Raw genomic sequence first — 18,189 nt, forward strand, 5'->3', positions numbered from 1 at the left:
GACCCTGGGCTGCCAGTGGAGGTACAACAACCACTCTGTGTTAAACTACAACCCCGATCCCTCCGGTGAGTGTTAAACTACAACCCCCATCCCTCCGGTGAGTGTTAAACTACAACCCCCATCCCTCCGGTGAGTGTTAAACTACAACCCCCATCCCTCCGGTGAGCGCCTGCCTGACTGTCTGTCTGTCCTCAGCGTTATATCATATCCCCCACGCCGCACGTCCGTCAATCTCCTCCATTGGCGTCAAGTACAGTACAGTGTTGTTTTCGTCGACTAAAACTAAGACGAAAAATGTTCGTCGACTACCTTTTTTCACTGACTAAAACTAAATAAAACTAATCTATGATGACTAAGACTAAATATACTGACAATTTCGTCAACAAATAAAAACTAAACTAAATTAGGAAGGGACTAGTGGACAAGAGATCCAGTTTTATGCTGGGTTGCATGCTGAAAATAGCAGATATACAATCTCACAACGCTGCGACGCGTTGTGAGATTGTATATCTGCTACAACGACATCAAGGCCTGTCAAAACACATTTTAGTCGACTAAATCAACTAGATTTAGTCGACTAAAATCGTATGACATTTAGTCGACTAAAACTAGACTAAACACTAGGACATTCCAGGTGACTAAAATGTGACTAAAACTAAGTGAAAACTATTCAAGAGACTATATGACTAAAACTAAAATAGAAATTTGCTGCCAAAAACAGCACTGGTACAGTATACACCTTCTTTTCTCTTCTTTCTGTCTCTCATAATCGTCCCGTTCTTCACATTGCAGCGCTGCTGAGGATGGGCGACCTCTATCTGGACGACGCTGTGGTCAGCGGAGCAGCGGGAGGAGGAGACTCGTTATCTCTGGCCGGCGAGGCCGTGCGGATGTACGGTAGAGCGGCGCTGGCGGGCAGTCCTCAGGTGACGGATTTACTGTAATCTCCTCCCAAACCAACCCAACCAAACCGTCCATCGCAGAAAATTTACCTTGGATTTACTGTAATCTCCTCCCAAACCAACCCGCCAAACCGTCCATCGCAGATAATTAACCTTGCGCTGCGGCTTTAGGCGCGCCATAATAAAATAAAAAAACGGAAAGAAACTGGTTGGAATAACGTGTTCCTTCCACGCGCTACTACGTCCAACCAGGTAATCTCTCCCCCCCCCCTGTCAGAATAACGTGTTCCTTCCGTGCGCTACGTCCAACCAGGTAATCTCCCCCCTGTCAGAATAACGTGTTCCTTCCGTGCGCTACGTCCAACCAGGTAATCCCCCCCCCCCTGTCAGGTGGAATAACACGTTCCTTCCTCGCGCTACTACGTCCAACCAGGTAATCTCCCCCCCTGTCTGGTGGAATAACGTGTTCCTTCCGTGCGCTACGTCCAACCCGGGCATCTCCCCCCCTGTCAGGTGGAATAACGTGTTCCTTCCGTGCGCTACGTCCAACCAGGTAATCTCCCCCCCTGTCAGAATAACGTGTTCCTTCCACGCGCTACTATGTCCAACCAGGTAATCTCCCCCCCTGTCAGAATAACGTGTTCCTTCCACGCTCTACGTCCAACCAGGTAATCTCCCCCCCTGTCAGGTGGAATAACGTGTTCCTTCCACGCTCTACGTCCAACCAGGTCATCTCCTTATTGCTTATTTCCTGAGTCCTTCTGGTATATTTGTAGTTTTTAACTTATTTCCTGAGTCCTTCTGGTATATTTGTAGTTTTTTTCTTATTTCCTGAGTCCTTCTGGTATATTTGTAGTTTTTAACGTATTTCCTGAGTCCTTCTCGTATATTTGTAGTTTTTAACTTATTTCCTGAGTCCTGGTGTATTTGTAGTTTTTAACGTATTTCCTGAGTCCTTCTCGTATATTTGTAGTTTTTAACTATTTTTCCTGAGTCCTGGTATATTTGTAGTTTTTTACTTATTTCCTGAGTCCTGGTATATTTGTAGTTTTTTACTTATTTCCTGAGTCCTTCTGGTATATTTAACATGACAGGGGATGTACAACCTGGCAACGCTGGCGCAGGAAGGCCACGTTCTCCCGCCGGCCGTCCGGGAGATCTTTAACGCGTCACAAGAAGACACGCTGGACGTCCTGGTGAAGAAGATCTTACACAGGTATATATTATTATATATTATTATACTGGCTTTGGTTTGGAACTAGATTTTACACAGCTATTAGTATTATATATAGTATATAGTATTATATATATTATTATATATTATTAATTATACTGGCTTTGGTTTGGAACTAGCCGTGCCTGTGTTTCCTCTCAGCCCTACGTTCTAGACATCGACATCGACATTTAAAAAATGTATTTCTTTCTGAAAAATCACACCCAAAGATTTCAGTTAAAATCGTTCTCTCTTTAAGAATATATATTCAAAGATTTGCGACACATTTTCACGATTATTCAAAAATAGCAGACCTACGAGTGTCGCGCTATGAAACACCAAAATGGTTTAAGGTGAAAAAAAAAACCCTTTCATTCATTCAAACAACACCGCATCAGCCTGCCCCGATACTCTCCTCAAAAAGACGCTTCCGTGCCAGAATGGACACATTAATACATTAACCCATTCTGATCGGGCACCCATTTTGGTGTCAGCATCATGTTATGCTTTAGTTATTGAAAAATAGCAGATCTACAAGCTCATATCGCGCCACCGAGTGGCGCGATACGAGCTTGTAGGTCTGCTATTTTTGAAAAAAATCGAAGAACGACTGACATTTTTAGAATCTGATCTCAGGTCAGAATGGGTTCGTCAGACCAGCGTGTGTCCGGTGGAAACCTCGTATGAATCTGATCTCAGGTCAGAATGGGTTAATACTTTTTTTCCCCTCTAACTCAATGTGCTCTCAACTAATGGCCCATGAAACAGGTTACTTATAAGAGCCTGTTTCCTTAGCAACCAGGTGATTATAAAAAATAAAAATGACCTGTCATTCATTCAAACTACAGGGAGAAATTCTTCGCCCCAAATGCTCTCCTCAAAAAGCCACTTCTGTGCCATGGACACGTTATTGAAATACCTATATTTCTATAACTCAAATCAAAGCCTGAGCAGTATATAAAGGTCTGGAACAGAAACGATCCTCTCACGCTGAACGGTCCGTGTTCGCGGACCGGAACGGTTGTGTTCACTGCCCATGGTTGTGTTCGCTGCCCACGGTTGTGTTCACTGCCCACGGTCTGTGTTCGCTGCCCACGGTCTGTGTTCACTGCCCACGGTTGTGTTCGCTGCCCACGGTTGTGTTCGCTGCCCACGGTCTGTGTTCGCTGCCCACGGTTGTGTTCGCTGCCCACGGTTGTGTTCCCTGCCCACGGTTGTGTTCGCTGCCCACGGTTGTGTTCGCTGCCCACGGTTGTGTTCCCTGCCCACGCTTGTGTTCGCTGCCCACGGTTGTGTTCCCTGCCCACGGTTGTGTTCCCTGCCCACGGTTGTGTTCCCTGCCCACGGTTGTGTTCCCTGCCCACGGTTGTGTTCGCTGCCCACGGTTGTGTTCGCTGTCTGTACAGGTGTGTGGAGGCGGAGCCTGTGGAGGCTGTGACACCGTGCTCATTGGCTCTGGTCAGGCTCCAGGTGGAAGAGGCTGTGACGAAGATGAGGGGCTGCGTGACCCTGCTGACCTTGGTGAGTGAACGCACACACGCACGCACACACACACGCACGCATGCACGCACGCACACATAGTGGCTATTTGAAAATAGCACATCTACAAGCTCACAACACTGGTGAGAGCTTGTAGATCTTGTCCAAAAGTGCCCTCTTAAACGAGACTTCGGCCCCTGCCCCCTCTGAGACTCTCTGCACGTCCCCCTGGATGTTAGGTGATATCAGAAGCAGAGGCATCATCCCACCGGTGGCGCCATGTTCTTGAAAGAAAATGTTTAAATAATCAAATGAGGATTTGAAATGTATTAATTTGATCAGAGCTTCCATTGTTCCAGACTGTATTGAAAATGGTGGGATGCAACAGTCTGACCACGTTGAAAGTGGTTAATCCATTTAGGACTGACGTCGAAATTTAGAAAATGTCTTCTAAATCATGACAGTTTCCTGAAATGCCTCATGTTTCTATATCAGTGGTTCTCAAAAGGACCCCAAAAATCATATGTAAATTTCCGCCAGACCCCCATCTGAAAATATGTTGTTTTCCAGGAAGCCCCCAGAAGCAAATATTTGAGTTAAAAGCGTTCGCTCTGAACGAATATATTCTTTATGGCACATTTTCACGATTTTTCAAAAATATCAGATCTACAAGCTCGCGCTACTAAGTAGCAGATCTGCAAGTTCCAAACATATCGCTTTGCGCCGCGTTTGGGGCTTGCGGACCTGCTACGCTTTGATGCGTTTAGCGTAACGCTGTCAGTCGTAAAGAAATCTGAATTTCCACTTTCCTTCAAAACCGCTCTCAAAGAGACCCCCCCCCCCCCTATACTGTACATATAATGTATTGTTTTTGAACTGTTCATGTGATGTTTTTTTTGCATATTACTGTATATTTGCATGTCATTCAATGTCCAGTTGAATTGAACATGAAAGAACCCAATGGAAACAAGCCATACTATAGGCATATAGTCTTTCTTGGGGTTTAAAATCCTCTTGTAGTAGACCTCGTATTTAACTGTATACTTTATTTTTTCCTGCAAACTGTTAATAAAGTATTCATCAATAAATCACTCTGTAATATGATCAAGGAGGGAATTAAACCATTTTGGCCGGGAACCCCTTTTGGTGTTATAGCATCATGTTGTGCTTTAGCTATTGAAAAATAGCAGATCTACAAGCTCATAGCGCGCCACTCGGTGGCGCGCTATGAGCTTGTAGATCTGCTATTTTTGAAAAATGCAGCACAATTCTTTGAATAGGTATATATATTCTTTCAGAGCAAATTTTCATTTTTATTTCGACGTCAGGCCTAAATGGGTTAAAGATAAATAGATATGTTTCTGCCCGACAGCAACGATATTCTCCGTCAGAGCCGGTGTCGTGCGCGCAGACAACACAGATAAAGACAGTACGCGCGCTGCATATTTAGAGAATGATTAATGTCCTTGTTAATATTGTTTTCTTCCCCCATATTATATAGGCATATGCAGCGGTTCTGTCTTCCGTGGTTGCTATGGTTACTGTGCCGATCCAAGTCTTCCTGGGTGAGTCTCTTGTGAAGTTATGAAGATATAAATCTTTTTATGAGACACTGTAGCGCTGTACACTAACACAGCTGTGCATCGCAGCATGTACACGTGTGTGCCACCAGGTGGCATGGTTTCCCCAGGTATCGCCGCACTCACTGACACACGGCAGGTGACATTTGATTTGAAGTCCCACTTGTTTATTATTATACAGTCTCCCTATTGAATTATTTATCGTCACGAAGGAAATATAATATTTGTAATAAACCCTGCATGCTCTATAGTTTCTTGTCCTGGCAGGAGCATAATACAGTCTGTGGCAAGGCTGTTATTTTTCTCATTGTTATTGATATTCTATCATGTTATTGTTTTGTCTATATGAGAAAGCCACAGTAAAAATGGAAAGATTTATATGGGCTTTTTTTCCCCATGAAAATAACATTAGAAAGAAAGAAAGAAAATAATGCTTTTCCCCATCAGAATTTCAGATGTGTGAGTGTATCTCACTACTGCTATTAATTAACCCATTCTGACCTGAGATCAGATAATAAAAATGTCTTCTACATCCTGACAGTTTTCATTCTGACCTGAGATCAGATTTAAAAAAATGTCTTCTATGTGAGTCGCTCTTCGATTTTTCAAAAATAGCAGACCTACAAGCTCGTAGCGCGCCACTCGGTGGCGCGCTACGAGCTTGTAGATCTGCTATTTTTCAATAGCTAAAGCACGACATGATGCTATAACACCAAAATGGGTTAAATAAAATAATTGCCCTATGTCTATGCCCAAAATATGCCTAAATATCTATGCCTTATACGCCCTGAGAAGAATATATATACCTACCGGGTATGCCCAAAATACGCCCAAAGCCTATTCCCCAAAAACAGGGACTCATGCCAGGCTTATATATAAAGTGGAGTTAATTCAATAAAGCAGAGCCAAAACAAATTAAGCCAGACATTGTCGGGGGGGGCAAACAAGTTTGATAATTATCCACGTCCTCTCATCCGCAGAGCATCATCTGCCAATCAGGGCTGAGCAAACAGAGGGCCCTGGCAGCGGCGCCGAGGAGGGGGAGGAGGGGGAGGGGGAGGGGGAGGCGAGGAGAGGAACACCACCGAGGCTTCCAGCCGATGATGCCGGCGGCGGCGACAACAACGGCTCACTGCGAGGAGGAGGAGGAGGAGGAGGAGGAGGAGATGACACCGCCAGCGTGGGAACGACGCCCCGGGTCGTCTATAGAAGGAACGCCGTGAGGAATCATCCGTTGTCGTGGCGTAGCTTAGCGCTGAATGGCGAGGCCATGATGAGGCTCCGGGAGGCGGCGGATCTGGCCGTGAGCGTGTCGGGCGTGTGTCTGTGTGCTCTGGGCACAGCACTGCTCTATCACCTCTTATGACAACAACGGGACAATAATGCCTCGGCGCCTCCCGTGACAACTAGTGTATACGCTATACTCAGCCGCACCGCAGCCCCCTTAAGCCATTCTGACCTGAGATCAGATTCTAAAAAATGTCTTCTATACATCCTGACGGTTTTCCATTCTGACCTGAGATCAGATTCTAAAAAATGTCTTCTATACATCCTGACGGTTTTCCATTCTGACCTGAGATCAGATTCTAAAAATGTCTTCTATACATCCTAACAGTTTTCCATTCTGACCTGAGATCAGATTCTAAAAATGTCTTCTACGTCAGTCGATTTTTCAAAAATAGCAGATCTACAAGCTCGTAGCGAGCCACTCGGTGGCGTGCTATGAGCTTGTAGATCTGCTATTTTTCAATAGCTAAAGCACGACATGATGCCAACACCAAAATGCGTTCCCGTGTTAAATGGCTTAAGCCCCAGACAGTGGATGAGAGCATGGCTGTATACATGATGACACCGTGCTGTGCTCTCAATGGCTCCATGACTCACGTACACTACTGTACACGTATACTGTATACACGTACTGTACATGATGACACCATGCCGCTCTCAATGGCTCCGTGACTCGCGGCTCAACGTCTGAGGACGGGAAAGAAAGACGGAAGTGTTGACGCAGAATGAATAAAGATGTGAACAGAAGTGTTGATGCAGAATGAATAAAGATGTGAACAGAAGTGTTGTCGTGGCTCATACTTTTTTATATCTGTACTATGCCGCCTAACCCCCCCCCCCCCCCCCTTACTGTAAAAATAGACGTACACACTGGATGTGGACAGACGGCCATTATAGTGAGCTCATTTGACTTCCACAAAGGGGACATTTTGAAGCATCTTTTATTTATTTATATATATATATCTTTTTTTTATCCCACGATTTTGTAACCCATTTTTCACCCCTAAGTCAATCATCTAATGTGATCCTGGGCTCTACACACCCTCCACCAAGTGTCCAAACAGAGGCAGGACAAGGCAACCGCTAAAGCCCCTCCTAAAATATCTCTTTTCTCTTTGTTTCTTTCTTTTGTTTTTTTTTGGCCCAAGGCCGCCCGCTGCTGCCACGGAATTTAGGTAGTTATTGATTTAGTCCCCCCCCCCCCCCCCCCCCCCCCCCCCCCCCGGTGGGTGGCGGTGGGTGCATTAATCCTGGTCGATAAGCAGGAGATAAGGAAACACAACCAGCCGTATCCATCACAAAGCACAGCCTCACAACACAGAGCTGTGGATTTGCACCGTGATGCAGTCGTGCAGTGGCGTGCACAGATAGACACTAGGGGGTGCTAGGGCACCACCTGCCCTTTTGGCAATTTTGCTCTTAAAAAAAAAGAAAACGATTTTTTTTTTTTTTCTTAATTTGTAGTGTGTGGACCATGCGGTGACAAAAAAACGCTTCTACTATATTATTTAGGCCCCCACAATCTAAAGCTATGTTTCTATGTCAGTGGTTCTTCGATTAAAGAAAAATAGCAGATCTACAGGCGCGCTACGAGCGTGTAGATCTGCTATTTTTCAATAGCTATAAAGCACCAAAATGGGTTCCCGGCCCCAAAATGCGCTGCACAAGGTGCCCTTTTTTTTCACTTGAGCACCTGCCCCTCTAAATGTCTGTGCTGTGCACGGCACTGAAGTCGTGCACTTTGCCAGAGTTGAGTTAGTTTACTAGTTAGTATAAAACTTCTTCTATAGGAGGTGTAACTTCAGGACACTGCAGGAGGTTCTTAGCTTCAGTCTCTCTCCGGGCCGGGCAAACATCATCGATCGTTTGAAGGGCGACACGGAGAGACGGTGTGTAATTATGCCTCCCCCCCCAAAAAAAAGAACAAAAGTTCAGCACAGCTATAGCAACGCTATAGCTGCCATCTGTTTTTGTGTCATTTGTGTTCCATGAAAAAAACAAAAACATCTTTAACCCATTCTGAACGGGCACCCATTTTGGTGTTATATAGCATCATGTTATGCTTTATAGCTATTGAAAAATAGCAGATCTACAAGCTCATAGCGCGCCACCGAGTGGCGCGCTACGAGCTTGTAGGTCTGCTATTTTTTTGAAAAATCGAAGAACGACTGACTTTTTTTTTTTTTAGAATCTGATCTCAGGTCAGAATGGGTTCATCAGACCAGTGTGTGTGTGTGTGTCCAGTGGAAACCTCGTATGAATCTGATCTGCAGGTCAGAATGGGTTAACTATATTTTTATAGAATGTCAATGTCTGCAAAGCAGCAATATATTGCTTATAGATACTTTGAATTTGACTATAAAATGGGGGCGGCCATAGCTGAATGAGTATTCGTAGAGGCCACTTGGCACCTCTGTGAAACAGATGGTCCGATAGGTTCCTTTTCCATGTGTCAAGGTGTCTCCCAAATTCACAACAACAAAAACACTGAGATCAGATTCTAAAAATGTCAGTCATTCTTCGATTTTTCAAAAAAAATAGCAGACCTACAAGCTCATAGCGCGCCACTCGGTGGCGCGCTATGAGCTTGTAGATCTGCTATTTTTCAATAGCTAAAGCATAACGTGATGCTGACACCAAATTCACCTTCCACAGCACTGCTGCTCAGGCGTGGAACAGTGTTGTTTTTGGCAGCAATTTTTTTATTTTAGTTTTTAGTTTTAGTCTCTTGAATGGCTTTCATTTTAGTTTCAGTCACATTTTAGTCACCCGGAATGTCTTAGTGTTTAGTCTAGTTTTAGTCGACTAAATATCATAGGATTTTAGTCGACTAAATCTACAGTTGATTTAGTCGACTGAAATGTATTTTCGCGGGCCTTGATGCCGTCGTATAATGGCTGTTTTTACACGTGCTGAAAATAGCCGATCTACAAGCTTACAACGTGTCGCAGCGCGACGTGTTGTGAGCTTGTAGATCAGCTATTTTCAGCATGCAACCAAGTGTAAAATGACTTATACTGGATCTCTTGTCCACTAGTCCCTTCCTAACATTTTAGTCTATTTTTTATTTGTTGACAAAATTGTCAGTACATTAGTCTTAGTTTTAGTCATAGTATAGCCTGAGCTAACGCTAGACATTTCAGGCCTAGATGGGAGGGTCGCGGCTCAGAAAAACGCGCACCCTGATTGGATCTCATCGATCTGTCCGTCACCCCCGCCCCCCCCCCCCCCCCTAGTGCAGCACTACGTCACATCATTTGGAGCGACGCCCACCCGGAAGGGTTGACTCCCACTTTTAGACCAGAGCGGCCAATGCGTTCCTCCAGGCTTTACATTTTTGCACCAACAAAGTGAAAGCCCGGTACCGAGGCTATAGTCATAGTATAGCTTCGTTTTCATTTAGTTTCCATTTAGTTTTCGTCAGTGAAAAATGGTATAGTCGACGAACATTTTTCGTCTTAGTTTTAGTCGACTAAATCTACAGGTGAGTTAGTTATACTAAAATGTATTTTGGCGGGCCTTGATGCCGTCGTAATGGCTGAATTTACACTGAAGATAGCCGATCTACAAGCTCACAGTCAAGTTGTGAGCTTGTAGATCGGCTATTTTAGTTAGTCATCATGGCTTAGTTTTTATTTAGTTTTGATGTCGTTTTGGTCAGTGGAAAAAAGGTAGTCGACGAAAAATTTTCGTCTTAGTTTTAGTCGACGAAAACAACACTGGCTGACATCAACTGGATGAAGCTGTAGCCTAATGATTCCTCCCTTCCTTCCTTCCTCCCTCCCTCCCTCCCTCCCTCCCTCCCTCCCTCCCTCCCTCCCTCCCTCCCTCATGGTGGTTGGAGTTCCTGAATCTCCCCCCCAAAACAATACACCCGTTTCCAAAAGAGAGCTCATGTCTCCGCTCTGTGAGTCTCCGCTCAATTGATCTTGAATGTTATTCAGTCGTGCTAACTGTTATTTACCGTCGACCAGTACAGTACAGTACAGTACAGTACAGTACACGTACGGTGTTATGATGATGCGAGGGTTCAGCTGCTATATCTCCACTGAGCTGTAATTAGTGAAATAAGGCGTTTCACAGTGTCAACAGACAGTAGCTATACTTCACAGCCATGATGTGTGTGTGTAATTTGGGAGTGGAATAATTTAATGTTCTCTGTCTATCTCTCTCTCTTTAACGTATCTCACTTGTTATACTAGCGGCTCTGTTGTGTGCGTGTGTGTGTGTGTGTGTGTGTGTGCGCGTGTGTGTGTGTGTGTGCGTGTGCGCGTGCGTGTCTCCCGTGCTCTCAAGTATCGGTCATCGTTGCTTCATCAACACTGAAATACCGTACAGTTAAAACGTGCGGTGGTATCTCTTGTTTTGTTAAATTAGGACATTTTATAAAGGCATTCTGATTTCAACACCAGTTGAAAAACAAACGACATGCCCACTATAGTTCTGAGCCATTTAAAGCTGCCAGTGGGAACGATCGGAATTTACTCTTATACTTATTTACTTAGCTTTGTCCCTTTTCTGTCACCTTATCCTTGTTGCCGCGGTAACCAGATTGTGAAACATTCTAGTAGTCTAAGGGGGTTAAAATATAGCCACGTTTCATGGTCGTAAACCTCAGTGTCATTTGTGTGCTTTAAAAAAGTAACACTTTAGTCCTGCAAGGGATCCCCGTTATTCTGACCTGAGATCAGATTCATACGAGGTTTTCCCACTGGACACACACTGGTCTGATGAACCCATTCTGACCTGAGATCAGATTCTAAAAAAATGTCAGTCGTTCTTCGATTTTTCAAAAAAATAGCAGACCTACAAGCTCGTAGCGCGCCACTCGGTGGCGCGCTATGAGCTTGTAGATCTGCTATTTTTCAATAGCTAAAGCATAACATGATGCTAACACCACAATGGGTTCCCGTTCGGAAAGGGTTTAAGTGGTTCATTAAATATTCACAACATCAAAAACAGACATTAATTGCTAGATAGATGCCCTATGTTGTTTCATGTGTTTTTATACTGGAATAGAGGCTTATATGCGCATGCATGTAAAGTCGAGTGGCAAAGTGGGTTTTACGTCGTTTAACGTCTTTTAATGGAATCAGATTTTTCTGTTTTGGATGACGTGGGCTGTCAAGGCCAGAAAGTCCTTCTTTTGCCACTCAGTAGCTTAGAGTATATATGAATAGAGATGACGTCAGAGTTCTCCTTCCATCCACTTGCATTAAAGGACCACTTCACCACTTTTGAACCTATCTTCATATAATAGGTCCTCACTAAAAATCAAGAAAAAAATGTGCAATTATTTTCTACTCGGTCTGTGTCTCATATAGGAGGGCTGTGGGCAGTTCAGAAACCGTCTTCCAGTGACATCATCGATGGGGAATACAAGCTAATAAAAACTGCAGGCTTACTAGTCCTGGAAAGTTGCAATGTGAAAATGGAAGCCATCGTTCTCACGATAATGACAATCTAAACGTTTTTATAAAAAAATCTTGTTTAAACAATAATCTGCCTAATGATGATGTCACTGGAAGACGGTTTCTAAACTGCCCACAGAGCCCTCCTATGAGACACAGACTGAGTAGAAAAGAATCGTGCCATTTTATCATGATTATTAGTGAGGACCTATTATATGAAGATAGGTTGAAAAGTGGTGAAGTGAAGGGGTCCTTTAAGTTGCTCAAAAGCGCATGAGGCGATTTCACTCCTCCTTCCGGGTATAGGAACAGAGTGCATTCTGGGCTGGATTGCAATAGTGATTGGCCCCAAACACATGAACGCGCTGCCGTTGAACGCGCACGAGCGTGCGTCCGTCGACCTACAAGCTCATAGCGCGCCACCGAGTGGCGCGCTATGAGCTTGTAGGTCTGCTATTTTTGAAGAATCGAAGAACGACTGACATTTTTTTAGAATCTGATCTCAGGTCAGAATGGGTTCATCAGACCAGTGTGTGTGTGTCCAGTGGAAACCTCGTATGAATCTGATCTCAGGTCAGAATGTGTTATACCCCCCCCTGTTGCCAGTGGTTCCTCCTTGCTAGTTCATTGTGTGTTTCTCATGTCTTGAGAAAGAAGACACAGTGTTTTAGTTTGTCTTCCTCTGCCTGAGGCCTCGATCATCCAGCATTCTGCTCGTTACATTTTCTCTTCACTACTTGACCGTGACAAATCGAGAGCGAGCTCTCTCTCTGTGGCGCAGGGCCATTCTGACCTGAGATCAGATTCATACGAGGTTTCCGCCGGACACACATTGGTCTGATGAAGCCATTCTGACCTGAGATCAGATTCTAGAAATGTCAGTCGCTCTTCGATTTTTCAAAAATAGCAGACCTACAAGCTCGTATCGCGCCACTCGGTGGCGCGATATGAGCTTGTAGATCTGCTATTTTTCAATAGCTAAAGCATAACATAATGCCAACACCAAAATGGGTGCCCGGTCAGAATGGGTCAATAATTTGTCACTTCACTGCCCCACCCAGCCAACAAACAAACAAAAAAAAACAAGCAAACACATAAAAACAAAAAATAAATCATGTGGGTATCCGACCCACATGTTCACAACCACAGACTGACTAACACCGCCTCTAATGTTGAGATTTAGATTATTCCTAAAGGCTATACGGCTGCAGTGTGTTTCACACAGTGCATCGTGTATAGTTTTGATTTTATTGGGAACTCGACGTGAAATGAGTTGAATAGGCAGGTTGTGTAGCCTAGCCCATTCTGACCGGGCACCCATTTTGGTGTCAGCATCATGTTATGCTTTAGCTATTTAAAAATAGCAGATCTACAAGCTCATATACGAGCTTGTAGGTCTGCTATTTTTGAAAAATCGAAGAGCGACTGACATTTTTAGAATCTGATCTCAGGTCAGAATGGGTTCATCAGACCAGTGTGTGTCCGGCGGAAACCTCGTATGAATCTGATCTCAGGTCAGAATGGGCTAGTCAAGCAGAGATTATTAAACTGACGCTGGGGCATTGAGTCAACACTCAACAACGACATTAGATTATTCCTTAGCTTGAAAACCTTTCAGAAAAGATCAAGCTATTCAATTGACCTGATTTTGTGGTTCGTTGCGCCATTTTGTTTTAACTCTGAACAGTTTTATTGACCTACGGCGTGTTCTTTTGTGTGTGGAAGTGTGAATAAAATGCTGAAATACTTAGCATAGCTTTGAAAGGCCAAAGCTATGCTAACATTAAGGCGATATGATATGGTGTGTTGGGGAATTAAGGCGATATGATATGTGTTTCATGTTTCTGCTGGCTTTATACATCACAGAATGTAACAACACAACCAGTAGCAGCCACTAGCTGTGACAGTGAAAAAGTATTCACATTTTGGACTTGAGTAAAAGTATCACTATACTGCGATATAGAAACTGTTACAAGTAAAAGTCCGGAATTCAAAATAAGAGTAAAAGTAGAAATTCATTGGTATCAAAACATTTACTTAAAGTACCAACATTCGAAAGTATAGGCTACTCTCTATGCAGGAGTCTCATTTCAAATTCTCAAAATGTACACAGATCTCTTGAAAGCAGCCGATCAGAGCAGTGAAGACCCGCACGCTGTCCGCTAGGACGGCGGCGTCTGCGTCTTTCCTGCTGAGCCCTTCCTCCAAGCGTCTGACCTCCTGGATCTTCAGTCGTATCTCCTCCCGGACCGTCTGCTGCAGGATTCCAGCCTCTGTCTTTGCTTCGTGTTCTCCTTTCCACTCGTGACTCCTGAAGCGATGGACCATCTCGGAACCGGAGGAGGCGTCGACGGCGGATGCTTCCGGTCTCTCGTCGAAGACCGTTGCGCACAGCGGACACCGGCACACGTCGACGTCGTCGTCGTCGGTGGACACGTCCAGACGGACGGCACAACAACGTAAGTCCTCTTCAGTCGGGAGGTCGCCGCAGGCGGAAGCCATCTCTACAACACGCTCAGAATGAAAGTGTAGAAAATTAAGCGACTTCCTTCGTGAAAGAAAGCGAACCCAACTGGTGAACACTATCGCGGCTCTTCCGGTGAATATGTTCGATGACGCGACAAATCCGATGTTAAGCCGTGAAGATATCGTGAAGGTTGGAGGATTCTTCTGGCAGGTGGTTGAAGAGTCCAGCAGGAGGCGACGTTGAGTCGGTACGAGGCAGTGAATGATATTTCCTCCGTGTGGGTTAATTTATACCGGGCGCTATATGACAACGTCACAGTGATGTCACTGTGACGACAAGCCACGCCCACCCACGGAGTTCTGTGTCAGCCGTGCCCAAATAAGGAGTTCCGTGATGTCACGCTGAGCTGGTGCACTGATCGGTATAGCCATAGCAACCCAAAATCAACAAACTGATTTCTTAGGGGAAATCCATGAGATGGAATCTCTCCATATAAGGGCATACAGGGTTACACACATAGACACAGATACTGATGGCTCCATATATGGGCATAAATGGTACACACTGTTGCGGTCTCCAAACAAAGTATGCAAGCACAACAAGTGGCTCGAATTGGAGACCCCAACATAAAGGAAGGACATCACAAAATCCCAAGTTTAACGGTTTTTTATTAACCACTTTGCATTAGATAAAACAAACAATATAAAACAAAGTACGGTTCAATGTCAGGTACTTTACCAACTCAGGAGAACAAAAGGAGACCTGGAGATGCAAACAAGTATCGGCATAGTGTGGGACTGAGATGTTGCTGGGTCTGTGTCTGCCATGACACTGAGCTGGCTGGCTTTTATAGAGAGGGCTGCAGCAGAGGACAATTAGGGGAATCTGCTGCAGGTATGCCAGTCTGGGTGTATCAGTCTGAGTGGGGAGGAGAGACAGATAGTTAGCACAGACAATGATTGAATGACTGAGTGTGTGTTTGTGTGTGTGTGTGTGTGTGTGTGTGTGTGTGTGTGTGTGTGTGTGTGTGTGTGTGTGTGTGTGTGTGTGTGTGTGTGTGTGTGCGTGTGTGTGTGTGTGTGTGTGTGTGTGTGTGTGTGTGTGTGTGTGTGTGTGAGTGATGTCATGGCCACACGCAACACACACACACACACACACACATATGTGACCAGTGCCAGTGGTTTAATACACAAGGGGGCCATGGTCATTTTTCAGTTCTTTACATTATGAAACTGCACACTGTAACCTTTCATATGATGTATTGCTCATTGAAATTGGGGGGGAAATGAAGAAGATATGACCATTTGAAACTTGTTTAACTGTAAACACCAAAGTACAGAATTAGCCGTTCTAAGATTTCAAATTATTTAGCATCTCTGAGCCAAGGAATGGGTGTGACAATGGTCACTTGTCTCCACCCCTAGATACTTGCATAAACACTCCCCCCATCCTCTAACCACTCCACACTGTCAACTGCACAGAATGACTTGAGTGGACACTTAGTAAAAGAAGCCAGAAGGTCATCTAGAACTCTTAGAATAAGAATAAATAGAGATGATAATGTATCAATATTGCAATATAGAAATATAGGACGGACGTTGTTTAGTGTATGTTTTGTAATAATACAATCTAAAAAATAACTAGTAGGCTAATTGAGTTTTCAAATAATTACATGTACAGTAAAACTACTTGCCGCTAACACTGCAAGTAGGCTATAATTTATTCCATGGAGTTACTTGTAGTTTTAGACCCATGCTTTTAATTGCTAAATTTAAAAATGCTGTATGTTTACATTACATTATTAATATGTACAAAGGTACCTTTTTACCCCTAAATGCATGGCTTGAATCAGCCGTGCACTGATGTGAAAGAGTCAAAACCTTACCAACAGAAAGTCAGGGGAAAAAATACCTTAGACGTGTGTTATGATGCTTCCACTTTGAAGTACTACACTATGTCTTCTCATTCAATATTTGAACAACAATGTCACAGATTGATCAAATTATATTAAAGACGGATTTCACCGCGACGCGCGATCACGCATGGATGTCATGGATGGATCAAATTATATAAAAGACGGATTTTACCGCGACGCGCGATCACGCACGATGTTATTAATTCATGTAGGCTATTGATCATCAGGCAGCTGCATCCAACGGTAATAAAGTTACAGAGATTAAAACACAGTGCTAAACATGCACATGTGTGCACTGAAATAAAGGGCAGAAGAATGGATTTACCTGAGGGCGAGAAGTGTGCACTGGCCTGCAGGGTTCATGGCCTGCAGGGTTTTAGTATTTAGTTATTAATATATTTGTCTTTCTTTTTAACCCTTTTTGTGCTGTATTTGTAACCTGTATGAGCTGTGGGACCATCTGAATTTCCCCCTCTGGGATCAATAAAGTATTTATATATATATCTATCTATCTAACGGTCATCGGCTTCCTGGATTGGCCGGCCCGACTCATGGGCCTTGCCGATTGGTCAGAGCTTTGCGTGACATGTGCACCACTGAACCAATAAGTGAGGGCGAGCGCAGCAGAAGGACTGCATTGTGTTCCAGAGTGAGACGTGATTAAATCCAACCTGATCTACGGTGTGAGAAATGTTCTGCTGGACGCTACATCTGGACGGAGCTCCAGAGCTTTACCGGAACAAGGCTGTTGCATTCGGACGCCACGTTTACTCATTCGGTGGAAATGCTAACGACAAGCAGATTGATGTGAACGTCTTCAACACAGTGTCTTTGATCTGGAGGAAGTTGACCCTTGTGACCCCTGGAACAGGAAAACCTCACCTTGAGGTTCCCTCCAGCCACACAGCTGTGCTGATAGAATATACTGTCTACCTCTGGGGAGGTTATCCTTACTGCCATGTGCTTTATGCATTTGATGTCGACACCCACACATGGTTCAAACCACTGGTTTCTGGGACCGTTCCAGAGGGGAGGAGGAACCACTCAGCCTGTGTTTTGGGGAAGGTCATGTTTATTCATGGAGGATGGACCGGGACTGAATGGACTAATGACATGTACAAGTTGGACACCACCACAATGGTCTGGACTTTAATTAACACCAGAGGAACTCCACCTCCTGCTACATCACATCACTCTGCTACCATCATCGGGACAAAGATGTTTGTATTTGGAGGCTCGGGGTGGTGGGGTCAGTACTACAAGTGCCACAACACCATCAGAGTGTTTGACACAGAGACCAACCACTGGCTGGACACACCTTCTACACAACTTCTACCAGAAGGACGCATTCAACATTCAGCCTTTACCTACAATGGAGAGCTGTACATATTTGGTGGCAGGAACTGGAACCAGACCTTCAATGATGTGTGGAAATTCAACCCAGAGACCTTCTCCTGGAAGAAGGTTGAGCCCAAGGGGAAACGCCCGCCTCTGACGTCTAGGATGTGCTGTTGCATGGTGGGAGATCGTATCATGCTCTTTGGGGGTGAGGGTAAATCCACTGACCTGTATGTCTTAGACTTCAGTCCTAGCCTCAAGACATTATGTAAGCTAGCAGTTATTCAGTACGGTCTGGAGCAGTCTGGACTCCCACACAACATCAGGTGGGAACTGGCAGCCATGACTGGTGTAACCCAGGTGGAAACCACCCACGCCTCTAAAACCTAACCTAAGTTTTCTGAAAAACTTCAAATATTTATATAGCAGCATACATTTTTGAGTACTGTACATACTGTACAGAACCCCAAAATGGGTTCCCGGCCTGACGGTGTAAGACACCAAAAGGGGTTCCCGCCCAAAAGGGGTTAAAAGCTAAAAGAGTTAACAAGGTTAACTAAGACTTTTTTTTTTAAATTCATTGTAAGGTATTATTTT

The 18,189-nt window shown here is 44.4% G+C and overlaps 1 protein-coding gene across 1 annotated transcript; it reads left to right on the forward strand.

Moving 5' to 3' along the window:
* Nucleotides 1-16,944: 16,944 nt before the first annotated feature.
* Nucleotides 16,945-17,982, forward strand: LOC310860052 (kelch domain-containing protein 3-like; the record flags this gene model as incomplete). The annotated part of the gene is made up of 2 exons (XM_083766813.1): nucleotides 16,945-17,032; nucleotides 17,162-17,982. 2 exons carry the CDS (start codon nucleotides 16,945-16,947, stop codon nucleotides 17,980-17,982), a joined length of 909 nt encoding a protein of 302 aa, XP_083622939.1.
* Between the last annotated feature and the right edge of the window lie 207 nt (nucleotides 17,983-18,189).

Source organism: Protomyctophum parallelum (genome assembly GCF_964188405.1).
Source record: "Protomyctophum parallelum genome assembly, chromosome: 6".
NCBI classification, from domain to species: Eukaryota; Metazoa; Chordata; class Actinopteri; order Myctophiformes; family Myctophidae; genus Protomyctophum; species Protomyctophum parallelum.